Source organism: Mus caroli, chromosome 4 (genome assembly GCF_900094665.2).
Source record: "Mus caroli chromosome 4, CAROLI_EIJ_v1.1, whole genome shotgun sequence".
Taxonomy (NCBI): domain Eukaryota; kingdom Metazoa; phylum Chordata; class Mammalia; order Rodentia; family Muridae; genus Mus; species Mus caroli.
In genome coordinates this window covers 88,932,944-88,959,852 of record NC_034573.1, presented here as the reverse complement: position 1 = coordinate 88,959,852, position 26,909 = coordinate 88,932,944, and the positions used below count along the sequence as shown (strand labels likewise).

General features: G+C 37.5%; 1 protein-coding gene across 1 annotated transcript in view; it reads left to right on the top strand.

The window, feature by feature from the left end:
- The window catches only part of C4H1orf87 (chromosome 4 C1orf87 homolog), a 59,359-nt gene that overhangs the window by 14,199 nt on the left and 18,251 nt on the right, over window positions 1-26,909 (top strand). The window contains exons 3-8 of the mRNA XM_021161116.2: window positions 1,844-2,078; window positions 8,806-8,946; window positions 9,557-9,820; window positions 13,432-13,553; window positions 15,610-15,775; window positions 20,537-20,634. Coding sequence (XP_021016775.1) covers window positions 1,844-2,078; window positions 8,806-8,946; window positions 9,557-9,820; window positions 13,432-13,553; window positions 15,610-15,775; window positions 20,537-20,634 — 1,026 coding nt within the window. The remainder of the gene's footprint in view (window positions 1-1,843; window positions 2,079-8,805; window positions 8,947-9,556; window positions 9,821-13,431; window positions 13,554-15,609; window positions 15,776-20,536; window positions 20,635-26,909) is intronic.

Sequence of the window (26,909 nt, the reverse complement as noted above, 5' to 3'; positions counted from 1 at the left end):
CCAATTTCTTTAGACATTTTAGAAGACTATATTTGCACTGACAAAAGCATATCTCTTGTGTCTATCTTTCACTGGGTTGTCACAAACATTATACGGTCATGCAACAAATGCTCAGTTCAAGAAAGAGGAAGGTCCCAGAACCCCAAAGCCCTACACACTCCCATCTACATTCTATATTAACCCCCAGAGATAACTATTATTCTGACTTCAAAATCAAGATTAGAAAAATTTTAAACATCATAGTTTATGATATTTTAATAGAAATTTAAGTATGTTGAATACAAAAGACTCAATTTTTTTTCTCAGTATAAGATATATTTGTCAAATATGCATTCTCTTTTTCTAGCATTCTGCCTTTCACTATTGTCTTTGGAATTCACAAATCTGGCAAAGGGATAGCTCCAGGTGAACATTACTGTCTCCTTTCTCTGCATCTCCATGAGGAATACTGAGTGTTCTCAGAGGAGAGCATCCTGGTCCCAAACTGGAGTCACAAAAGTCTGTGTTCTCCATCTTAACATGCTAGCAAACTGTCCTCATTTTCCATTTAGACACCAGGTCTCTCACTCTTCATAGCACATAATTCAAATAATTTCTCCTTAATTCAGACTTTCCATTGCATACTTTCCCAATGAGACCAATCAAGTAACTGTCTTATTAACAGAGGAAAAATTAAGAGATTAGAAGTTATTAACCTGTTGTCACCAAACACATAAATGGGAGTGCATGTGTCCCTGATTGCATTTTTCCTGCACTGGGCCTCTCTGATCAAATCTCTTATTGTATCTGGTCCACTGTGCTTCTTTAGTACCATTTTCTCCACATCAGCGTTGCAATGTATGGAAATCCTGGCCATCTCTAAACACAACAGTAGGAGAGAGCTGTCTGAAAACCCAGGTTATTTGCCACACCCCTCAACTCAGGCAGCTCCACTTCTTCACTCTGTTCTTCCCACCTCCTCTCTCTGGCTCCTCATCTCTGTCTTGCCTTCCTTCGTTTTATTCTAGTGTTACTTTCACTAGTTCATTGGAACCAGCTGTCTGAACCCTTGCTCAGGATCTAACAGTGCTCATATGGCTAAACCATAGACCCATTGAAGAACACACTGGCATTTGAGACTGTTGTCTGGGCTTCTTTCTAGAACATCTTTAGTTTTGCTGCTAAGTGAATACTCCTGGGTTCTCCCCTGACTTCCCAGAAATGTCTTTCTACTCACTTTTTAGGAAGCATCTCCTTTCGTTTACACAGATGTTAATCTGAGTTCTATTGAGTTCTATCTAAACTTTTTTTAATTACATGATGCTGTTACAAAAAAAAAAAAAAAAAAAACACGATGACCATAAAACTACACATAAATTCAAAGAACTGCTAATAGCTTAATTTGTATCAGATCAACAAATACTGGAGCATTTGACATAACATTTAGAGAAAAAGTCTTGGAGTCAAACAACTGAGGAAAGACAGAATAGGCCTGTGACTGGCAAAAGACTGACTTTTGTCTATTTCTAGGTACAAAAGCTCATTTGAGTTATAAATGAGCAATGTACTCATGGTTAGTGTTCAATTTTGACTGTGTTCACTTCTTGTAGTGAGTGGTCTAGAGCAGATAATCAGATTATTAGGAAGCGGGAATAGGGGAATAGAAAAAAATAGTCTGAGAAGACAGTGGCATGGTGCTCTCGGGTACATGATGCTTAGACAGACAGCCATGTTTACCACTACTTCTCACAGGGCTGTTACTGCTGTTCACGCTTCCCGACTCACACCTTCTGCTCCTCATGCCAGCGTTGTGTATGATGATGCGTGTTCCTTATGACTGACAAGGTGCAAACTCTCTTCACAGTAAGCAGAATGAGAAGTTGAAGACAGAACCTCAAACCTCACTCCAGAAACCCAGGAATGATCATTCAAGACAGGTGAGCAGAGACCTGCCAGGACCCACTGACTCTTCTGAGCAACAAATAACTGCTAACCCAGCTGAGAAGGAAGAAAGCAAGCACCCAAGAAGCAGCCTGAAACCCGAAAGCAATCAAAAGTTCTTAACCAGAGTACTCAGTAACAGATTCCTGGATGGCAGGGTGAGTAACAAGAAATAGCCAAGCTTTTCTTGGTAACTCATTAGAAAGGTACAGAGGAAAACATAATTTCTTGCATACATATACAAACAGAAATAATTACTTTTTCATAGACTAGAAATTATAAATGCTTCTTTTTCAACTTGAAAATAAATTTTGAGGGGATTCTGTGTCTACAACAATTTGTCTACAACAAATTGAGTTGGTCAACATAACTGTGGCAAACTCACTGATACTCAGCAATGGATACAGTAATGAGCATCACTAGCCAAAGGTCTGAGGTTTGTGTTATGTTATGTGATAAATGCCATGATCAAAAGCCACTTAGGGAGGGAGAAGGGGCTTATTTTATCAGACAGCTTATAGTCCATCATGAAGGTAAATCATAGTATAGAAAGGCAAGAACCTTGAGTCCTGAACTGGAGCAATGACAATTGAGGGATGGTGCTTATTGATTTGCTCTTTGTGGCTTGCCCAGCCTGGTCTCTTATATAACTCAGGACCACCTGACCAAGGTAGCACCATTCCAAATGAGCAGGGTGTTTTTAATCACTAATTAATCAACAAAATGCCTCACAGACTTGACTAAAAGCCAGTCTGAGGAGGGCATCTTCCAAATTGAAGTTTCCTCTTCTCAAATGATCCTATCTTTTGCCTAGTTGACAAGAATCTAACCAGAACACCATGTGAGGTCTCAGTCTGTTGCAGAAGGAATGTCTGTCTGCTTTCACATTACAAGAAGAAAAGACTATTAATTTTCAAAATCTCATGCACCTCTGTTTAAATATCAGAAAACTGTGGGCCCCAAACTGTTTTGTTGGAAATACATATCCCAAGACTCTACTAGTAACCATCTGAACAAGCCATAAAAACTATCTTGAGAAGGATAAATTTAAATGGTTAGTAATTTAAAATTAAAAGGCAAGTATAGCACCAATTGAAAACTGGGTCCAAATCAAGACCAAACTAATGATTCATTGATAACAAAGTGCCATTTCCAAAAATTACTGAAATTTCAATTAAATGGATACATAGAGTGGGCGTTTTGCAATGCTGCCAAGCATTAAGTGACAGCCAGATATTTTAGTAGAATACTGATTAAAGTCTGCATAAAACTCAAAGAGAAATATTTTTAGCTTATAATTTTAATAGCCCTTTAAAAACTCATCAAGATGCCAGCTAGATTTTTTTTTCCATAGGAGGAAGTGAATGGCTATGGATTCTAACCTTCTGTGCCTAAGAACCAGACCAAAGACTGTGTATGTGGAATACTTGACAGCCCACCAGAATATTTCAGAATGCATTCTGAGTGTTCTAACTGAATACTGAAGTCCTTTTATGAAAGTAACATGACCAGTAAAATAGTGGGACAACTAAGGCTAAAACTCAGGCCTTCTGGCCTCCATTTAGTATTTTCTATTGGCTTTCTCATGGTGAATTCTTGAAGTATGGTCTCTTTAGGGCAGGAAAGAATAAACTAGCAAGATTAAAATAGTATGAACACCTACAAGTCTCTGAGTTTCCCTCTAATTTTTATGCTAGCATTGATGTATCTCCTCTATTTTGTCACTCTCAAGAATGACTTTAGTAAAAATAACACAGTTAAAAAAAATCCTCTTTGTTATGACCAGGTACTTCATATACATACTATTTTCATTTTATGTGTTGTATTACCAGATGCACATGCCAGTGTTGTTCTCTACTGTGATAGATGACAACTTGAGATTCCAAGTTAAAGTGACACATAAGGGTGTTCATAGGATTCCTGACCCGATTTTACCACTGTTTCCCCTGCTGTTTTCTGCCTCTTCTTCCTCCTCTTGCTCCTCCTCCTTCCTCCTGCTCCATACCCTCCTGGCCCTTCTCCTCTTCCTCCTCCTTGTCCTTCTTTTACTTTTCCTCCTCAATCCCTCCTGTTCTTCCTTCTTCTCTTCTTCTACCCAAGATCCAATATACCCCAAGCTTCAAACTCTGTGTAGTTGAGAACTACCTCCAGCCTCTTATAATCTTTTCTTTTCCTCTTGAATACTAGGATTGCAGGCATGTGCCATCATGCCTGGTTTATGTGGTGGTGAGGATGGAACCCAGGGCTTGTGCGTGCTAGATAAGCACTGTGCTAATTGAGCTACACAGTAAGCCTTCCGTTTTCTTTAAATTTTAATTGATTTCCCTAATCATAAAATATTACACAATTGCTAGAAAACAGCATAATATAAATAATTAAAAACAAAAACATAAAATAGAAAAACAGTGGCATTCTACCCTCTATATGTTGATACAGAGTGAGAGTAATTATGTATGATTTTTTTCTCCCCTCTTCAATTCATTTCATGTTAAGGGTTCTTCCATCAGCATGAAAAACATTCTTCCTACACTAAGTTTAGCAATTCTTCACTCACATTTAAAGCTAACAGTTATCATTTGCTATGTGTGGAGTACTAGTCTAATACTTTTACATGTGCTAACTAATTTTTACCACAAATCGCCTAGTGATGCAAGGTACACTTAGGAACAATTATATCTTTAGTTCATGGATAAGGAAGCAGAGTCAAGGACAGTTGCCTTGCCAGTATCATAGTGCTGAGAAGTATCAACCTGATTATTCTAGCTCAGATTCTAGGCACTGCTGTTTTCAGATTGAGTCTGCTCCTTTGTTTTGGTAAAAATCAAGGCCCTTGTAGCCCATAAGCTAACTCCATAATATTCATACATTCATCCACCTATAGTCAGCTCCTCACTGGTGATATGAATATTGCAATTACCATGACTACCATAAAAAAGTTGCTGTGTCAGAAGTTCAGTTCATGTATTTCCCTGATGTGGAGTCTTTGCTGGCTCTGTCACACCAAAGGGAAATGACTTTCTTCTCCCCACCTAGAATTCATCATGGGCTTTTGAGAGGCTCAGTGTGGGACACCAGCTACCAAATACAGGAAGGCCTCCTGGGAGGTGTGGGGACTGACTAATTGGTTCTGTCTGCCAGGCAGGCATGTAATGCTGGCTTGCCAGATGGCAGCCACAGTTGCCTGGTGCAGAAACCCTCATTACCACCTTGACTAAGTGGTAAATGGAATCCTGCTGTAGTTATAGAAACACACCAATCAAAATGACTTCTAGATCTTTATCACTCACACACAGATAAAAATAAGCCTGGGATGTGGCCCACAATCTGGACAGATTAATTTGCTCCAAAAGAGAAGTTACTGATAAAGGCTGAGACATCATGAAGTGGGGCAAGCAAGCATCAAATAGTAGATGGTATTCAAGGGATATCTTTAATAGGGGGGTAAGGCTTAACAGGTTATAAGAACACAACATTTTATATCTTTGAGAATAGTAATACATCTGAAAATGAGCTGGACAAGCTTTAAAGGAATTGTCTAAGGTCTCCTAAGATGAGGAATGAGCTATTTATTCATATTCTTTTTCTTCCCCTGGATAAACCTTTGAAAATGTGATATGATATACATATCTATATCTATATATCTATATATTTATATCTATATTTGTATCTCTATATCTATATCTATATCTATATGTAGTTTCTCAGAAACATTAGTGCTGATTTCTTTGATAATTTTTTAAAAGAATGTGTGACTAACATCAAAGATAGTGACACAATTTTAAAATATAAATTAAAGTGTGCTTATAGCATCTGGCAGCATGAAAATAAAAGTGTGAGTGATTTCACTTTAATAGCTATCACAGCCAATTGGTAACAGTGTTCTTCAAAGACTTTTTGCATAGATAGCATCTAGCTATGCATTAGAACCCCATGAATTTTGCCTCCAATACAGAGATGAATAGACAGATACAAGGGGCTTTCCCACTTTGGATGTATATTTTCAGCTCAATTCCACATGTTCAAAGTAGAGTCTTTGCTTTTGCTCATCTTCAAGTGACCTCATCAAGCCTGGTCTCAATTCCACTCTTCTAATTCCACCAGTAAAAAACCAAGGTAGGCTTTCTTCCTCTCACTCCATAACTCTCATGTTCAGCCAGTCACTGAGTCCCTTACTTTAGTCCTTTTCTCTGTGTCTTTTGTTTGTTTGTTTCTTTCTTCTGTTTTTAATCTATTAGAGTTCTAATCTGTTTTATAGGACATATTTTAATCTTTATACCAGTGGATTTTCTGTTTTATAAACGCCCCTCTTTGTACTGGCTGCTATTATAATAAATCTTGTCACATAATATCTAGAACTTGATTGTTTATAGCAATTACCATGTGTACTCATATCTACAGGTGTGAACTTGGTCAGTCTTTGTTGATCCCAGGTGGATTTGGCTAGGCTGTCTCTAAATGGTAAATTTGTTTCAGGCATTATTTCTCTTATTTTTGTCTTTATTGTGTTTTTTCTTATTGTAATATATATTTTTCTTATGGCATATTATATACTTATGAAATAGTATTTATAAAGAATTGATGTGTATCCTTAAATACTATGCATTTGTGTATCTATACACACACACATACACACACACAGACACACAAATAACAGACAGGTAGGTAAATTAACAAAATAGAAGACTCAAGCATAAGTGCATGTAACTATGGCTACTTTATACTTGACATAGATGCCAAAAAAAAACCACACACACACACTGGAGAAGAGGTGCATCCTCGATAAATGGTGCTGGGAAACTTGAACATCCGGATGCAGAAGAATGAAATTAGACCCATATTTTTAATATGTAAGATTTATTTGGCTCCCAACATTTCTAATATTGCCTGGAAAATAATAACTGTGCATAGAATTATTATGCTTTATTTTTAACAATTCTTACAAACCATATTACAAAACTAGCATTGACTAAAGTACTGCATCCAAAAGCAGGATTTTATATTATTTTCAGATAGAGCACAGACTATAGCAAGTCCTTTCCCAAAGACTAGATTCCTCTCTCTCTCTCTCTCTCTCTCTCTCTCTCTCTCTCTCTCTCTCTCTCTCTCTCCGCGAGTGTGATGCTCTCTCCTCCATTGGCATATTTTCTATTCACTTTCCTTTTCCTGTCATCTTTCTTCCCTTCCCGTCCCTACCATGTTGTTAGCCAATCAAAATCTAACATCTTTTTCAAGCCTAGACATAGGTGACATTGCCTAACGACCTGGCATGATTCTTCCATGTTAGGTGAATCTATGCACTGCTCTAGTAGGACTTTTTGTACCCTATCTTGTCCTACTGTCATGGTTTATTGTTGTATCTCTCACTGTTTGCAAATTATGAGAGCAATGGAAGATTCATTTCTGTTCTTCCTAGGGCCTCTTAGAATGCCTGGCAGAGAGTTATGGAAACCCTATCCATCCATACATCCATATACCCATACACCCAACCATATATCCATACATCCATACATACATGTGCATGTGTGTGTGTATTTGTGTTTGTTTTCTGCAAAACTCTGCTTTCCATCTATGAGATGGAGCTAAAACTACAGGGTTACCGTAGGAGGAAAATTGATTTTTATATATCCCCATATGGTGCCTTGTTCAGAGTATGTAACATAACCAAATCTTCTTTATATACACATTCTATAACTGATATTCTTGCCGACACTGGAGAGCCTCTTAATTTTTCCTTAAAATATTTCATGACTACAAATATGTTGTTATCATACTGATAGTTATTTGCCACAGCTATCATTTGACTGAAGAGAATAAGTTACCACAGTCCTTTTGATAGTATCTTTACTGAGACTAATACTAATCACAGATCTGGATTTTTACTCAAGATTTCACTGAAATTGGATATGAAACCAAACTGTAAAGTGATGAATGTGAACATCTTGGAAAGAATGGTTGTGTTTTTGTTTTTGGTTTTTTTTTTTTCAAGAGAAAAAATATGTTGTCCCATTCAGAGCATGTGCAAAAATACCAACTTCACCCAAAAGCCTGAAATGGAATGGAAGCAAAAGGCACAAATTTTGTGAAGCTTCTTGAAATCATTGGGGAAAGACAGTACAAACAGCTTAGCACTGGTTACATTGAAGATTTCCCCTGCAAATTGGGACAGAAGGATTGTTTCTGGGCATGTGAATCCTGGTACTAGCTAGTCAAGAATTTAAAATATGAAATTTACGTAAAGGAAGTATCTCATTAGTTTGTGGAACATGTTTTAGAAGCATATCATCTACAGTTGCCAGAATCAATTTTTCGCAGCCATCAAGGCCCTGCAGACTAGCATAATGAACCATCATAAAATACAGAAAAAGTTTCAAATACCAATACTTCACCATATTCTATGGAAATGAGATTAGATTTTAACCTTGACCCTAACTCCTCTCTTATTTTGTTATAAACTTTAATAGCACTTTTGTAGAGTAAAACTTTAAATTTATTTTCTTCTTGCCCAAGCTCATAATTGCCTTTACCACCCTTTACTGAACTTGTTAATAAAAACATCGTACAGTGACTCCCATTTTTGGTAAGATTCCACATTTGTCTACAAACACCTTATGTTCTACCTATTTTCCTATGTGCATCTGTCAAAACACCTTCCTTGCACAGATGAAACAGTATCTAATTGTTCCCATTTTGTTCCACATGTGTTAATTGTCTAATGCTGAAATGGTGTGGAGTAAGTGTTCTTCACTGGAAATTCAGTTACTCCATGGCATCATGGCCCAAATTTCCCTGAAAAAGGCCACTTGGCTCACTCATATTCTCCTTGTTTGTTTTATTTTCCCTTCTATCATTCTGCTCTTTGCTTTCATTTGTCTTTCTTTCTTTAAGACTTCCTATGAGGCAAATGTCCACTGCAGCTCTGTACCAACAGGAGACCAATCACTATCCTATATGCATAGTCTCCCCAGAAGAAAGTCTGTAGGCTGGTGCTTGGAACATACAGCAAAGGACAGCTCTGGCCAAGCAGAGGTGTGTATGCTGAATTATTGCCTTGTTTTCTATAGATGTGTGTATGGTGAACACTAGTCACTGACTGTATTTTCATATGAAATACTGGTTAGAATATCAGAGGATGGACTGACAGATGTCATACTCCTTTTATTCTGCAGATTCACAGGAATCTTCCTTGGGGACTTTTCAGGCAAGCCTACAGATCTCAACTTTCTTTACTCCAAATTTCCTAGAAGGGCCCCTAGCATTCCAGTTCGCCTAATCTCAATTCAGTCTTTATCTTTTGTTACACTCTCAGCACCAAACTCCATAATCTGACAAGCCCATAAGATTTATTATTCTAGATGCTTGTTCAAGATGAAATGAAGTTTCATTGATTGTGAGAGACAGTTGATGGGCATTAAAGAACATAAATGTCCTCTAAGGAGAGTTGTCTCCTTCCCTCCTAAGGAAGAGATCCAAGGTCCCATAAACTAATCAGACTATTCGGAATGAATACTTTTCCTCAGGTGGCACCATCTTGTCCTGCCCTAGGTCAGGCCCAGCATTGACACCTGTGCCAGTAGTTTTTGCTTTTACATGTCTTCGCTCAGAGCTCTTCTCACATTTCTATTCCTTGTTGGGTTAGGAAATTGTCCAAAGGCTAAGTGTAACGACAAGAGAAGATTCTTTTCTAACCACATTAGTCAGAAGAGAACTCAACTCACGCCCATTGAGCTCCAATTTGTTGGACAAACTTCAGAAAGAGCTGAAGACTCTGGATCCCATCTCCTCAGGCTTTCTCCATCAGTCACAGCTGAGCCGCCTCTTCCTAAGGCATAAAGTCCCTCTGCCATTGCTAACAGTCAAGCTCCTCTGCCAAAGATTTTCTAGAAGGTGTTCTCCGGAAATGGTATGGCTATTATGTGATTTTAAATGTGGGTTCTTTTTTATGTCTCTTCCTTTAATCCATCAGGGTAATACAATTAAAGAAGTTAATTTCTCCCTTGACCAAGGCCTTTCCTGTGGACCTCTAAGCTTATGCATATTCATGAATGGAAAAGTTTTCATGAGAAAAAATTAGAAGAGAAAATAAGGTTAGGGCTCTCAGATATGCTCAATTTCTCTTTAAAGAACTTTCTTGTCTCAACTTTCACTACCTGTTCTAAACATGTGAAGCCTGATACTGATTCAAATCAGTGGGTCTTTTTGAGTCCCGTGGTGAGCAGGCATAGTCTCTGAGCCTCAAGGTAAGAGTGGAGAGCTTAACTAAGATAAACTTGTTGCGACATTTTCTTAGAAGTCAGAGGTGTCTTTACATTTTAATTTTTTTTGCTACCATTTTGGAAACTGAGGCCCAGGTTATCAAGGAAATTGGTTGCAGAAACCAAGGGATTAATGGGAGACACGGAGCTAAGACATGAGTTCACTTATGGAAAAGCCAGAGTGGCTTTGTATACAGCCTATATGACTGATTGTTCTCAATGTCCCTGGTACCTCAATGACCTCATCTAGGAAACCAAGTCAAAACCAGCATCACAAATGAAAATTATTGATGTTGTATCTAGCTCTCAGTAGATGCTCAAATAAATGCTCTCTCTTCTAAGCTTTCATAATTAAACTTGCTCTATCTTCATGATAATTATTTAGCAGTATGTGGCCAATACATGACACAAACTGCATGAAACTTCAATAAAATTTTATAGCCCAAGACCTACCTTATATGAAATTCTGCCTAACTTCTTTCCAAAGCTGTCCCCCTGGTTCTCTGGAGGTTTTTATCCAGAGCTACTGGATGGCCTCTATTTTAGCAATGGAAATCAGTGAGCATCCTTCAATCTCTTACTACACTGGAAAACAATCTTGGCTTTTTTTCACCTAATCTAATAAATTCTCTTCTCTAGAGTATGAGTTCATTTAAACTTATAAGCACATATTATATGTAATAACAATTTCTGAGGTGTAGGGGGGAGAGGCTAGAGAAAATGTCTTCCCCCATTAGCAACCCCATATTCTCAATGGTTAAAAAACTGTCATTTATTGATATTTTGGCATCTGAAGGCACCTATGTAGCTGAAGATGACCTCAAGTTTCTAATTCTTCTGCCTCTCCCTTTCAAGGGCCATGAAACTAGGCATGTGCTATCTTGTTCTATTTCATGTGGGGAATCAAACGCAAGAACTATGGTTGAGCAGGCACTTTACTAATTGGGCAACATTCCTAATCCCTGCTAGCTGCTAAGTTTTTAAATTCACATTATATTTGTAGGCACTAATGCTGTCTAAGCTACAGGGCCCATCCTGATGAAACAGCTGCTCAAGAATCCTTTTGCAGGTGATACTGGATAGGTAAACTGTAGACTTCCAAGGCCTTTATACAGGATGTTTAATCCTTAACCCAAAATAATTCTCTTCTTTTCTGTTCATAGCACATCATATATATATATATATATGAAAGAGGTAAACAAATCAAACAGTTAGTGGTGATGGATCACAAAGAACAGACAACAATAACTCTTTGGTGTACATAGAATTTTAATATTTATAAAAGATTAAAGCAAGTTTGTATACTAATGAGATAATTATGCCTATGTAATTATTTATTTTTAGATTTATTTATCTTGTGTGTATGAGTGTTTTGCCTTCATGTATATATGCATGTATGCCATGCCTCATGCCCATGAAGGCTAGAAGAAAGCAGAGATGCCACAGAACTAGAGTTCCAGGTGGTTGTAAACTAACATAAGGATGCTGAGAACCAAACTTGAGTCTTCTGCAAGAGCAATAAGTACTGTTAACCACCGAGTCATCTCTCCAGACCCTTATTTATTCTTGAATAAATACAATATAATATCTTATTAATAAATAGTATATCTAATTAATCTTAAAATAAATTATATTATAACCCCCTTCTTTTCCCTACTTCAAATCCCTGACCTTCACCTCCTACTCAAATGGAGAACCTGTTTTGCTTTGATGATGATCATTACTACATATATATAAAATTCATAAGTACAAATGCTGAACCGGTTTTTGTTGCTTGTGTGTATATGATTAATTTTAACTTTATACACTTTGCACTGAATAACCAATTAATCACCACATTGCTAGAAAAGGGTAATATTTTTATATTTTTATTACTTTTATTTTTTTACAGTCTAGTCGTTACTCACCTCCAAGTCTGCCTTCCCACATTTCCTCATCCCATTCTTCCTCCTCGTCCTCCTCCTCCTTCTCCTCCTTCTATGTTTCCAAGAGGATGCCCCCACAACCCCTGCTCCACCAGATCTCCCCACTCCCTGGGGCCTCAAGTTTCTGGAGAGTTAAGCACATCTTTTCCCGCTGAGGCCAGAGCAGGATTACTCTGTCTATATATATCAGGAGCCTTGGACCAGCTCACTTATGCTGCCGGATTGGGTCCATGTTAGTTGAGACTGCTGGTCTTCCTATAGGGTAGCCCTCCTCATCCTCAGCTTCTTACACCCTTTCCCTAATTTAACCACAGGGAGCCCATAATTCAGTCCAATGGTTTGGTGTAAGTATCTATATCTGTCTCAGTCAGCTGTCTGTTGGGCTTCTCAGAGGACAGTCATGCTAGGCTCCTGTCTATAAGCACACTAGTAATAGTATCAGGCCTTAGAGCCTCCCCTTGAGACATATCCCAAGTTGGGCTGCTCATTGAACCTTCTTTCTCTCAGTCTTTTCTCCATTTTTGTCCTTGCAGTTCTTTTAGACAGGAACAATTCTGGGTCAGAGTTTCTAACTATGGGATGTCAACTCCATCTCTTCACTTGATGCCCTATCTTTCTACAGGTGGTGAACTCTACAAATTCCTTCTCCCCCACTGTTGGGCATTTCATCTAAGATCCCTCTTTTTGAGTCCTGAGAGACTCTCGCCTACCAGGTCTCTGATACATTCTGGAGGGATCCCCTGACCTCCTACTCCCTGAGGTTGCATATTTCCATTTATTTTGCTGGCCCTCAAAGATTCTCTCCTATTCCCCTCCCCCAATACCTGATCATGATCCCATTTTCCTTCCCCCTCTTCTCTCCCACCCAAGTCCCTCCCTCCCTCTGCCTCTTGTGATTGCTTTTGTCTCCCTCCCATCCTCACTTGGGCCCCTCAGCTTGTTAAACTTCTTGAGTTCTGTGGAATGTATCCTGGGTATTCTCTACTTTTTTGGCTAGTATCTACTTATTAGTGAGTACATACCATGCATGTCATTTTGGGTCTGGATTACTTCCCTCAGGAAGATATTTTCTAGTTCCATCAATTTGCCTGTAAAACTCATGATGTTCTCCTTCTTAATAGCTGAATAGTATTCCATTGTGTACTATTTTGCCATTTATCCAGATAAGATCATTTAGCTAAAACTACCAATAATTACGGGCCTGCATTTTTTTAAAGAGGATTTTTTGAAAATTATCAATAATAAACATTTTCCAAGTACATTTGACTCCAGTGGGCCTCTTTCCCTTTGATATAAATTAAATGAAGCTGTTCTATTTTATATTTAACTTTCAGGTGAATTATGGAGAGATACTCTGCTTTTTGAAAGAAGCAACTAAAGATAATTTACAGCAAAATGGAACAGCTGAATATAGTAACTCAAGGAAAACTCCAAGTCCAAGCTACCATAAACAAAGGTATTCTATTCCCCTTTATAGTCATATGGTTCCTGCATACTATATGGCTAGGTCATACCACTGTGGTGAACTGATGTGCTGTTGGTGGCTAGTGTTGGAGGTTCAAAGTTTAAGATGAAAGTATCAGCATGCTTGGGTTTGAGTTTTCAGATGTCACTTCCTTCCTTGTCCTTACATAATAGAAAGGAGAGAGAGAGAGAGAGAGAGAGAGAGAGAGAGAGAGAGAGAGAGAGAGAGAGACTGTAACTTCTTCTATAACTCCTTACATGAGGGCTGCATTCTCATAATCTGAGACTCCTGAGTTTGAGTTTGGTAAACAAATACTCAAACACACTAGACTTCTAGAGCTTTTAGGGCAGTAGAGACTTTCACTAGCAGTACTTGTTTACAAACACTAGGCTTGTGTGTATAGTGTCCCCACCTTTTTCCCCCTCTTTGCCTTCCTTTCCCTTACCCCATCTCTCTCATTTCGCTCTGTCTCTCTCTGTCTCTCTCTTTCTTTAAACATAAATGTCCCTGTATCAAACAGTAGAGTTGATTCTATTTCTAGAAATTTTGGCTAGTCCCATCAGAGTTGCCAAATGTACCATAAAAATCAGAGTTTAACCTTTGGGTTCTTAGTCTTATTAATAAATTTATGAATGATAGAATAGTTTAATATGCAGCAGCCAACCTTTATTTACTAAAGATTATGAAATTGTGGCCCTGGGAATTTTTCAACCATCTAGACCTCATAAATACTAAATGTGAGGCCTCTTCTGGCCCCTATACCTTATTTCATTTCCTTGTCTCATGGTCCTGAACTCTCTTCCTTCCTGACAGGCATTACATTTGGAATTATTTATTTAGCATTTAAGGTTAGTAATGGTGTCTGTCCTAGCCAAATTAGTATCTCATTTAGTCCTATAATAGTAACTGGCTGGTTTGAGGAGCTCAATAAAAATCTATTGAATTAAATAACATCTATAGTTATCTAAGGATGTCCCATGATGGGAGTTGCAGGGACACCTAAGAATCTGTTTAACAGAAGCACATAAAGAGATCATTTTTAGTGCATTGTAGAAGACAATTGCTTTCTTCAGACCAGACTGTGTTGTAGAAACACAGGACTGAGCCTGCAGCTCAGGAGGAAGCTCTCTTTATCATCTTCTGTTTGGGGCAGTTCTGTGACTTGAAGGCTGCATATCTCATCTCCTAAAGTGAGCAAGTTGAAGTACACTCTTATAACAGACTCTCCAGAAATCCTGCCATTTACACTCACATACTGTCCAGTATATAGATGTTATAGCTTCTTTCTGAGGAAGTAAAACTTCCCTTCATAAAATGTAAGCCAGTTTGAACTTCACAGAAAAGGGTATGATTCAAATGGATCAGGGGAACACTTGAATTTGGAGGTAACAGGTTCATGAAACAAATCAGAATAATATTTTAGTACCCCATTTTCATTCATCTGTTATTTAAAGAAGAAAAAGTCAAACACGACTGTCTCATTACTTACATATTTGCATGTAAGACTCTAAGTAAACACTATTTCCAAATCACTCAGTCCTCCTGACATAAAAAGAAAGGTTAGAGAATATGTAATATCCCTGCCCAACACAGGCAAATCAATCCCCATATAAATCCACTCACACTACATGGGAGCATCTGTTGGGCTTTGTTTGTGGCAATGAATGATTTGGGAATTTAATTTCCTATTAGTAATCAACTGAATTTAAAAACAGCAAGACTAAGTAAGCCAAGACTTCTTTTACAACTTGTTGCTATTTTCCTCTCAAGAAAAAAAAAATGATGGAAGAGTGATTAGGTTTTTATGTCTGTGAAATAACCCAGTAGGTTTGTGCCTCCTGAGAAGAAATTATAGATATCACTATAATGGAAAAGAGGAGTGCAAATCTATGAGCTTTGTTGCACATGCAGCTATCACCCAGATTACTAAAATTAAGGTGGATGGATAGCTTCGGTACATAGCTGAACTGAGAAACACAACATAAAAGCCTGCAGAACGTTTTAGCAGGTTGTTCTTTTCATAGTGTTTATTTGATTGTCTAATCAGCATTCCACCTCAAGATTCCAGCTTACTGTCTGAAGAGAACAAGAGCCTGCTAGAGATTTTGAAGATGGCACTAAGACCATGCCAAGGCAAATTCAGCATAGACTGCCTCAACCTGAGCTTTCGAAAAGAAGATCACTCATTCTCTGGCTGCCTGCCCCTGCCCAAGGTAACCAAAATTATATGTCAGATTTGACAAGAGTCAACAGGCTACTTACTTTCAAATATTGAGTCTATATTAACAATAAGGCACAGCTATGTTCTATGTTCTCCCTAACAACTCTCTCTCTCTCTCTCTCTTTCTCTCTCTCTCTCTCTCTCTCCCCCCCCGTGTGTGTGTGTGTGTGTGTGTGTGTGTGTGTATAATTGAGAAGAGAAAACAAAATAGAGAAAAGATTTTTGAAACATGCAGAAACGGTTTAGCAATTACTTACATTTGGGTTATGTTTAATGTTAATAATAGAAAATATAATAATATCCAAATAATATTTTACAATGCAAAGAAGTACTTTTTCAAGGCCAAATTCATTTCTCACATCCTCTCTGAGCTTCTACTTGGGGTCAGCATGTGGCATCTCAAGCCTTTGGAACACCATATTTTAGGGCTGATGTAATTTATTGCAGATAGAGCTTAGCATGCTGATTTGAGATAGTAATTACCAGTGCAGATGTGTTTCATGGAAGAGGACCCAGAACAATATTAATTCATGAATCTTCTGTAGCCAAATAAACTGATGTCTCAAAGCTACACAGGACAGAGGTGGAATGGTGATTGCTGTTATTACTATAACTGCATTGATAATACCACAGCCTCACACTGCTTAAATATGACTAGGTGCTGAGCACTGGACTAAATGCTTCACTGACATGATCTCCTAGAACAACAACAAAATTAACTCCTTACACAAAATCATGAAATGTAGGTAGGTAGGTAGGCATCGGTACTGCCTTTTCCTAAGTGAAATACATTCTGAATTTTGAAGAGGACAAATGAACTGATTCCTGGGCCACAAGTAGAAAAAGCAGAGTTATTTCAAAGTAGAAAAGGTTGGAAATTGACACCAGATGGAATGCACTTAGGAGAGGATATCCAGAAGATTTTACTGAGAACAATATCCAAAAAAAAAAAAATAGAAATTAGAGGATTAGGGAAGGTTGGGAATTATAGGAGAAAGGTCCTATCAGAGACATCACAGCATACCTTTATTCTGGGCATTCAGGGTCTAAAACTTAGGAAGTCAGATTAGCTTTTTAATTTTTAATTTTAAATTTTATTTAGTAAGAAAGCAAATATGCAGTACCAGATAAATAGGTTCAAACAAAAGCGGCCTTACTCTGGTGCTACATGTTTGTAGCCAACATGAAAAGCTAGGCTTATGCTAATGTCTTTGTGTGCATGTATCTGTGTACATGTGTACTGTACATGCAAACATGTTTCAGTAAAACGAGAATACTGCAGGCAAGTTATGACTTGCCTTTCCTGTGTTCATAAAGAATAGATTAAGAAGCAGTAGGTCTTTGTTTGATTATAAACCATTTAATGCCACTGGTGAAGCCTTGTGTTTTCAGATGTTATGCAAAAACTACAACATAAATAGCTTGAAAATTAAAATATATTCACTTAATCTCTTTTGGTCTCAGATTTTTATCTGGAAAACCTGGGTACCAAATAGTCACCTCCTTTGACTATTATGAGATCAAGTATATGAAGTTATTTGTGTATAGTCCGGTACACAAGGCCTTAAATATACCTTAACAAACACACACACACACACACACACACACACACCAGTTTTTTGAGATCTCAGTCTTGAGGTCACATGATACAACATTAAACACTGGCTATAGTGGAACCCTTAAATGTTCTTGTCTACAGCTGCCCTTGAAAGCTTAACTTTGTGGTTCAGATCCAAGGAAATAGGGTGTATTTTCCTTAGAGCTGGTATGACTTTCATGGGCCATCTGGCATCTCTTAAGACAGCTGGAACTCACTCAAAGTATAATACAGTTCAGGGAGGCATGTTAAATAGAATTCTGCTTCCTCAAAATGTGAAGCAAATTAAGGCCCAAGGGATATTTGAAACAGGAAGCAAAGGGTATAACCACACCACAACTTCCTTGCTCCTGGATCCAAGGTTGAGAGCAGATTTTAAAGGCTAGAACTAGAAGCATTGATATTTTGGACCTATAAATCTTAACATTCTTAAATTGTGAAAGAGAAAGTCATGAATTTTATTGGTAGTCTATGACAGCTCTCTATAGCTCCCTGGCATGAAAACAAAAATAAGGATATAGTGAACATGAGAACACCCAAAGAGCTTCAAAGTGTTTGCAGGGCACCTGTGGCTTCTAAGAAAAATAAATATCAAAAATAACCTACAGATCTTGTCACTCAGATCAACTGGGATTTGATGAATCACAAAAATTATAGAAACATTTAGTATAAGTCATCTTCATCTATGGACTCATCCATCCTGTTGTCTTGCACATCTTCAGTATAAGGATGATTTGACAGGACTGTAAATGCAAGGTGGATCCACTACAGAACAGAGGAGAGTGAGGTAGTAACCAGGTAGTAGAAGGCATTCATTGTGGAGAATTTAGACAAGAGAAGCCAATGAAAGAGATTAAAAATTATCAAAGGAGAGGTTGGAGTGTTCAAGAAAGCAATGAAAGAAAGTTTGGAAGAGAAGGACATGGCCATCCATGCTGCACAAAGGTCTCATTTAAAAAGGACTAAATCTGGTAAGTGGAAATCCATAGAGTTTTCTTTAACTGGTGATGATGGTTGAGTCAAACGGTAGTGTAAAACACAATACAGGAGGAAACTATATTATTGCTAAGTTATAGTTTATTGATTTTTAAAGTTTATTTACTCCTTATTGAAAACATTTCATAATTTAAAGAAGAAAATTAAACATTTCTTACTAAGGATCATTAATGTGGATATTTATGCTTTGGAGGATTTTAATGGTAATCCAGAGTAACTTTGTCATAATAAACTTTTCTGGTAGATATTTCTAATGCTCCTTATGACTGTCAGTCAGTTTTTAGCAGCCATCAATCAGTCTGTGTCTAGGCACCATGATGTACTCTTTCTAATCTGCTATTCATTTTAGCCTTCAGCAAAACTGGATATTGACAGAGTGATCTATTTTTAGAAAAGAATTTCAGTATAGGTGTTCAAAAACATATCAGTACGTGCTAATCATGAAGTGAATTAGTTTTTATTAAATAAGGATGGCAGAATGTGCAATCAATTTCCATATCTCCTTGCTTTTTTGCTACCCCCGCCCCTACACATATTCTGTGTTCATCCATTCTTTACTTTGATCCTTTATTTTCCAAGACTGCTAAACAAAAGTGGTAAGAAAATAAATGAATAAAGTACTATCCCAGCCATAAGAAAGGTCAGAAAGCAGTGAGATCGCTCCCCTCCCAGGAAAAGGCATAAAATTACTGCCAAACGGTTAACACCATAATACTCATGGTTCTAAACAGCTCTGGACCCCTTTTTTTCACCTATTATTCATATCTTCTTTTCCTCTGCCCACCATTCTCCTTAACTCTTTATGCTTTTGGTTAACTCTGTTCTTTTTTATGTTTTAGAAGAATATTTTATTTTGCTTCTACAAGTCTCTCTGACTTAATTTCTTTACACCTAGAGAGTAAGAGGCTTGTTTAAAAACCTCATAAAGACAAGGAATCATGGACTTTTTGCCTGCTTTCTTGCTTTACTATGTGCTGAGGATGAACACAAGACTTTGCCTAAGCTAAGGACGTGTTACACTTAGCTAAACCCTGTTGCTGTTTTAAAAGGTAGATTCTGTTACTGTTTAGCTATGATAATACTAACAGACCCCTAGACAACTGCTATTGGAAAGAAGATATTATACCCTATAAGGCTTCCCAAGTTCAGAACAAAATGGGAAGTGTGGTTAAGAGTCTGTTACTGTTTCTTGTGGAATGAATAAGCAAAGCATGGTAAGAACGCTCAAGAATAACTAGTTTGAATAATTCCCTTGAATTCTGGAACTTTGGAGGCTGTCCCTGGTTTCCCGGAGCTGTATCCCAGGATGATAGTTCAGAGGAGTAGTGAAGTCCGAAGGCACTTATAAAGACATTTCTCTAATTTGTTTGCTCACATTCAACTGAGTCTTTTACTCTCCCTGGTAATTAGCTAACCTAAGAAAGTCAAGATAGTGATTGTAGTGGGTATCGTTAAGTGTGAGTTTAATAGAACTGACAGTCTGGGAGGTGGGCTTCCTGCCAGGTCTGTGAGGATTATTTTGGCTATGTAAATTGATGAGGAAAGATCCTCCCTAACTGGAGGTGATAACTGTCCTGGTCTGGGGACTCAAGACTAGAAAATAGAGAAAACAAGCTAAGCACTACCATGCCTTTCTTGATCTTTGCTTGTTGACTATGGAGGCAATATGACCAGCTGCTGCATGCTCTCCCTAGCCTGGTGCCACTATTATTTGATGAGCTGAACCTTTAACTTTGAGTAAGTTTAAATGCATTATCCCTTAAATTACTCTTGTCAGGGTAATTTCTTATATCAACAAAACAAAAATGTACCACTAACCACGAATGTAACACACTTGTTTTTTACAAGTCAAAGTAAATGATACAAAATGTTTTACAATTTAGCAACAGTAAGAAGGGAAGATGGATCCATCCTCAGCCTTAACTATGCATGGGTTGGCAAAAAAAGTAAGTAATAGACAGTCTAGTGGCTTCTGAATAACAAACTACACTTGTCTCTCAACTTAATACATCTGTTACCTATAAGCACTGAGCTGGAAGTCTTACACAATATACTCCTGAGCAGTAATTCTTTCTTAAAACCATGTAGCCTATAATAATGGGAAAAAATTGAAACACCAATTCCATTTCACCCAACCTTCAAATTCTGTCTTATTTCTAGATCATATCTATATGTAGCAAGCATGGACTGTATGTAACCATGACCCTGCTGGAAACATTGCTCCACCACCAAGAACTGGGTTACCGAGGTGAAATAAGGTAAGTTGATTTTTGATGTTTGTGCCCCACCAAAATGAAAATATGATGAAGTCTTAAGTCAATATGTTGATTCTAGGAGCTGAGGCATTAAGGGGTCCCTAAATTTCAATGAAGTTTGACCTTCCTCAGAGAAATAGTAACTTCCCAAGAAAATAAGACAATGACGCGTTCTTCTGTTCTCTGCCCTACAAAGACATAGCAAGAAGGTATTCCATCTACAAGTCAGAATTAATCAAAACCATGAGAAAAAAAAACAGTGTCAAATGTTAGAAATTTTGGCTACTATGCTATGCTATTTGTGAAACTATAACAACTTTTTATGCTCATTGTCATAGGATGCCAAGTTCAGAAATCTGCCTTTAGAGAAGAATTTTCATGTGGGAACCAATCAATTTCAATCACTTGACCCCTGGGTTAAAGAATTACTGTTTATTAAAACCAAAGGGGGCTGGTAAAATGACTCAGTTGGTAAATGCCTTTACTGCCAAATCTGATGACCTAAATTCAGCCCCTGGATCCAACATGGTAGAATGAGAGAGCCAGCTCTCACAAGTTATCATCTGACCTCCACATAAAGGCACACACAGTTCCACACAATAAATAGATATAATTTCTTAAATAATGAATACAAAAAATTCTCAAAAGTCATTGAAACAGAAAACATGAAATTTCTCTAAGCCCTTAGGAACTATCACTACTGATATGTCCACATAAACAGCTAAATAATAGGACCAAACAGATGAAATAGTGTTGTAGAGGTTGAGGATCAAACATCATCATCAAACAATGATTATTAAGAAAGGAAAGCAATAAGATTGACTTACCTTGACACATAAGAAAGTGGAAATCTAACAGGCCAGAATCTCATGAGCAAATAAGATAGAGTTAGAGGTTAGGAAGAACAAGGAGGATATAATGCACCCTGCCAAAATTACCGGACATAAATCCCCACACACACACTCTGGAAATTAAAGAGTTACCTTCAAGGCTTCTTACAGGTACTGGCTGATGGATAAATTTAGGAAACTGCTCATAGCACTGGAAAGAAAAAGATAGAAAACCTTCTTCGAGCTCACCCAATCAGTGTGGGCTATTTTAATTACTTTATCCAGAATTCTAATTCTCCATTTTCCCCCTTTTCCTGCTTTCCCTTTTCTTGCTCTATAAAACTTCCAACTTCTTTTTAAAATGTTCCATATAAATAAATATTCTACACTGAGTGTAATGTCCCCCAAGTCACCTCAATTTTTAATAAATAAAATAACATTTATTTAGCATGCTATGTTTCTTGCCATATTGTAATGAACAATAAAGTACAGTACCATAGGACAAGCAGATCCTTTATTTAGCTCAGTTCTGTATCCCATATATCGAAAGCAATAGAATTTATAATGATTACTATTTGTATACATGACCTGAGTTAGGAGAGAAATTATCTCAAAATATTTCCAGTCCTCAGCTCATGGTCAAACTGAAAGATGCCTTTCCAAAACATCTCAATAAAATCAGGTTATTGTATTAAGCACTTACATAGCACCTAATCATTTTATTTCTAGCACTATTTAGAATATTGGCTTTGTTTGTGTGGTTTCTTAATTGATGTCTATACAATGATCCCCCTACAACAAGAAGCATAGCTGTTTTCCTCAAAAGGAATGATCACAGCTTCTAACTTACAAAGTAAGTACACAGTGCATTTTTGTTGAGATTGTTGATTTTTTTTATTTATCAAACCTATGCCAAAAGCCAACAACGTGCCATCGCCCCAGACATTTGGAGTACAGCTATGATTAAAACAAAGCCCCTTGCTCATACAGGTATATTTTTGTCAAGATGAAAATTAGTGTTGAAATATATGGCATGTATCAAGGTTCCAAGGGCAACAAGAGAAAGTAAAGTAGTCGGTGAAGGTTATGTGAAGAGCGGTGATAAGTGAGACTAAGAGACTAACTAGTACATGGATTTCTACAGCCCACTTTTGGAAATGAGCATTTCCTTAGGGATTGTTAAGCTATAAATATAGAAAGATGAGTTGGGAGCAAAATAGAAAACAACTGGGGGATTCCCAAAGAGGCTCTGGTCCAAATGAAGAAAAATTATGCATCAAAGATCACATTATATGTAGGACATAGTTAAGAATCCACTGATTAACAACTAACTCACAACCAATATTGCAGGGATCTAGAATATGAATGGAAATTGCTATCTTTGTCCTTAGAATATTCTAGGACATCAACACTATGAGAATCACAGAAAAATGTGTTTATAAGAGATAAACCTATTTCATTTCTAAACAGTCATTGGCTAAAGCTTCTTCTATGAATTAAACCCATTCCATTATAGGCTTTGTATGCAAACCTATATCCTTAAGAGATTAAAGATGCAATTTAGACACACATTTTAGGAGCTGAATGCTTGAATCATTATCTTAGTACATATTGTCCATTAATCTGTGTTCAATTGGAAAGCCATTTGGAATGTGGCTGTCTGCTAATTAGCAGGATTCTAGTGCTGAGCTGCCTCCTGATTAAATGTCCTTTAGAATCAATAAAACATCAGGAGGGATTGTGGTGATGTGGGATTAGCCCCATCTAGCCAAATAAAATGAGTTGTGTTCCCTTCTTAAACTAGCATGTTCCAAGAGCTGACAAGAGGGGTAATTTTGCCAACCCTGCAACAAAATTGTTTTTTTCTTTTAATACATTTTTTAAACTCTGAGATTTCTTTTTTATTTTTCCATTTTCCTAACAATTAGCAGAGACATTAGTGAATGACTGCCAGGATAAGGCGATTGTGAGGAAGACTTGATTATGATTTCTAATCTCCACTCTGAATCACCCTTATGTAAAATGAGCTCAGGTTGTATTGGGTGGAAATTATTATCCCTGTTTTTGGCCAGGGAAATGGAAGTCAGAATTCACATTTAATGTGAATTCTCTGTGACTTTGTAATAAATGGTAATTAAGGAGGACAGAGAAAGAACAGGAGGCAATCTAATACTCTAAAATTATATTGGCAAAATTAAATGCTTCAAACCAGTTTAGAACACACGTGCACACGCCAAATTGTGTTGGGGGAGGAGATAAATAATAAAGCTGCTATGGAGGCTTCCTGAATAGAGTAGAGCAATTGACATAGCCACAAGTAGGACTTACCATACACATCTGGCCCATTATAGAAAATGGAGTTAGGTTGGAAAGGACTGTTTTTGCCAATCCTGGGGACAAAGGCAACAGTTTAGGAGACAAAGGAAACATGAGGTGTCTTATTTGGCATTTGCTGTTAAAAGGGATTAGAAAAGGGGTTAAGTAAAGAACTATTAGAGATGTGCTGTCGTCTGTCTTTTGGCTCAGTGTTAGATAGCCTACCCAGCTTTCCATTCCACATTCTAAAAATGATGAGAATGCTAATAACATTGTTACTATTTATAGAGAACATTTATAGAACTTAAACAATTCCAAGCAACATTTCAAGTGCTATTAAATATTAACTCTTTTAATTCCTGTGACAGCTAGTAATTAAAGGTAGTTACTATTCTATTTTTCAGGTGAGGAAACTGAGGCAGCATGGGGAGACCAAAACCTATAAGCACCTAATAAATAAATTCATCAGTAAGGCTGAGTGAATGCAGCTCTGAAATAAAAAAAGGAGAGTTGGGCTAAGCAAGGTGGAAAGTGGAAAGCCTGAGCCTAGTGTTTGTATCTGGCAGTGTCATCCCCTAAAGCTAAGTTGTGTCAGTTAGCACAGGGACAGTTGGTTGTTGGATATACTAAGGAAAGTATGGACTATGATGTGTGATACCAATATGAAGTATCTTGTATCCAAAGGTATGGTGATGGTATCACATATACCGCTCAGAAAGAAGAGTCTCAAGTGCCAAGGATACACAGAAATTGTCATCTGTCCCTTGTCTGTAGGCCTAAGGAAGCAGTGAACAGAACCATGAAAATCAGGAGACTATATCTGTTTGGTTATACTACATGTGGACAAACTCTCATTTTATGATGCACATACATGAAAAATTCAACATATAAAGTCAACTTTAAAAGAATATTATTCACTTACCTAAATGATAATTTAAAATGCTAAAATAAAAAAAAATGCAGAAGGAATTGAATGGGGAAAGGAAGTGCAACCCTCCATAGTATTTAAAAAACATTTCTGCTCTAAAAACTAGAAAAGTTTAAGAAATTATTGTGTTTTTTCAAAGATGCAAAAACCATGAATTCTGTTGATATGAATCAGAAAGTAATAAGCATAGTAAGACAAACTAATGATAAAAATGTAGCTGAGACCCCAGAGAAGGGAGATGCTAGGAGTGAAGGGGTGAGGTAGGAGTGGGTAGGTGGGTAGGGGAACACCCTCTTAGAGGTAAAGTGGAGTGGGGTGGGAGGCTCGTGGAGGGGGCACCAGGAAGGGGGACAGCATTTGAAATGTAGATAAATAAAATAATTTTTAAAAAGAATTAAAGACTATTTGATAGAATCATGGAGAACATGAGGAAGTAGGGGTAATTTCAAAGAAAGCACACCTCTCAAGGAGAATTAGCCTCCAAACAATGACATCATTGCATACACTAGCAAGCATTTGCTGAAAGGACCCTGATATAGCTGTCTCTTGTGAGACTAGGCCGGGGCCTAGCAAACACATAAGTGGATGCTCACAGTCAGCTATTGGATGAATCACAGGGCCCCCAATGGAGGAGCTAGAGAAAGTATCCAAGGAGCTAAAGAGATCTGCAACCCTGTAGGTGCAACAACATTATGAACTAACCAGTACCCCGGAGCTCTTACTCTAGCTACATATGTATCAAAAGATGGCCTAGTCGGCCATCACTGGAAAGAGAGGCCAATTGGACACACAAACTTTATATACCCCAGTACAGGGGAATGCCAGGGCCAAAAAGTGGGAATGGGTGGGTAGGGAAGTCGGGGGGAGGGTATGGGGGACTTTTGGGATAGCATTGGAAATGTAATTGAGGAAAATATGTAATAAAAAAATATTAGAAAAGTCACTATGAATCAATTTTAAAAAGGAACATATAATTATGTTCTAATATGAAAAATATAATATGCAATGTTAAACTTGGGGATCTTCTGCAGAAGTGACCCTAAAGTAGCTTTAGAAAAAAAGACATAGAATATTAGATATGTAACTAGAACAGAGGTTCAACCTAAAGTGACTTGTGGGACATTAGGAACAAAATAAGGAAAAGAAAACAAAATTAAACTACACTAAACTAAAACCAAAGTCCTGATTATGATAGCTCACTTTCTGATGATAGAACAAAACACTCTGAATTTCTGTGCTGTAATTTTTTACCTGTATGTAGCTGAATGCATTAGAGACTGAAAAATCCAAAATCGGGTGGCCTGAGCAGCATGGTCTTTGGTGAGGGTCTCACAGTCTATGTCACAACATCATAGAAGTCATTATGACAGAAATGTGTTCGAGAAGGAGAGATTGCATGATAGGACAAACAGAAAAAAGCCACTGAGTTGGAAGAGTAGTGTTGCTATTTTTATAACAACTAATTGTCAAGGGATTTACCAGGAAACTTTGAGAACTGTATTAATCTCTTCCAAGGGTAATAGTCTTGATGCCTACTAACTTTCCTTTAAGCTTCGACTCTCATAAATTTGACTAGCTCAACATTGCCATGCTGTAGAGTGAAAGTCAATTCCATAAACTTTTAGGTGACCCGCACAAGCCATACTGAAGTGAAAGCACCAACTAAAGAAACTTTGTAGTCCCATGGAAACAAATTGAAAGAACTCATTATGAGTTAGGTCAAATTGTGAAAAAATGTCCCCATGTGTTTGTATATTGCAATGGGAATTTGTATTATAGAGACAACAAAATTCGACAAGACCTTATGAAAAACAAAATGGAAGGGAAAATTAAATGTAAATGAATAAAAATCAGACTGGTCACAGACTTCTGCAACATAAATGTTAGCTGAAACTGAAACAATGATCATAATTTCAAAGTGGAAACAGTGAAATGAAGTTGTAAGACCTGCCCATCTTGTGGATCTGGAGTAAGAAAACAGGGTATGACTCTTGAATGGGTATCATTAATCTGTGTCTTGGGCTAAGTAGCTTACATGTCCTTTATAATGGTGGTCACTATGAGAGAAAATAATGAATAACAGGTGTGGTTGAACCCAATAACCACTACTCAAATTGACCCCAGCCAACAGCGGCTGTGACACTCCTCACTACCTATCCCAATATTCAGGATTCCTGAATAAAAGTCACACACATACACACACA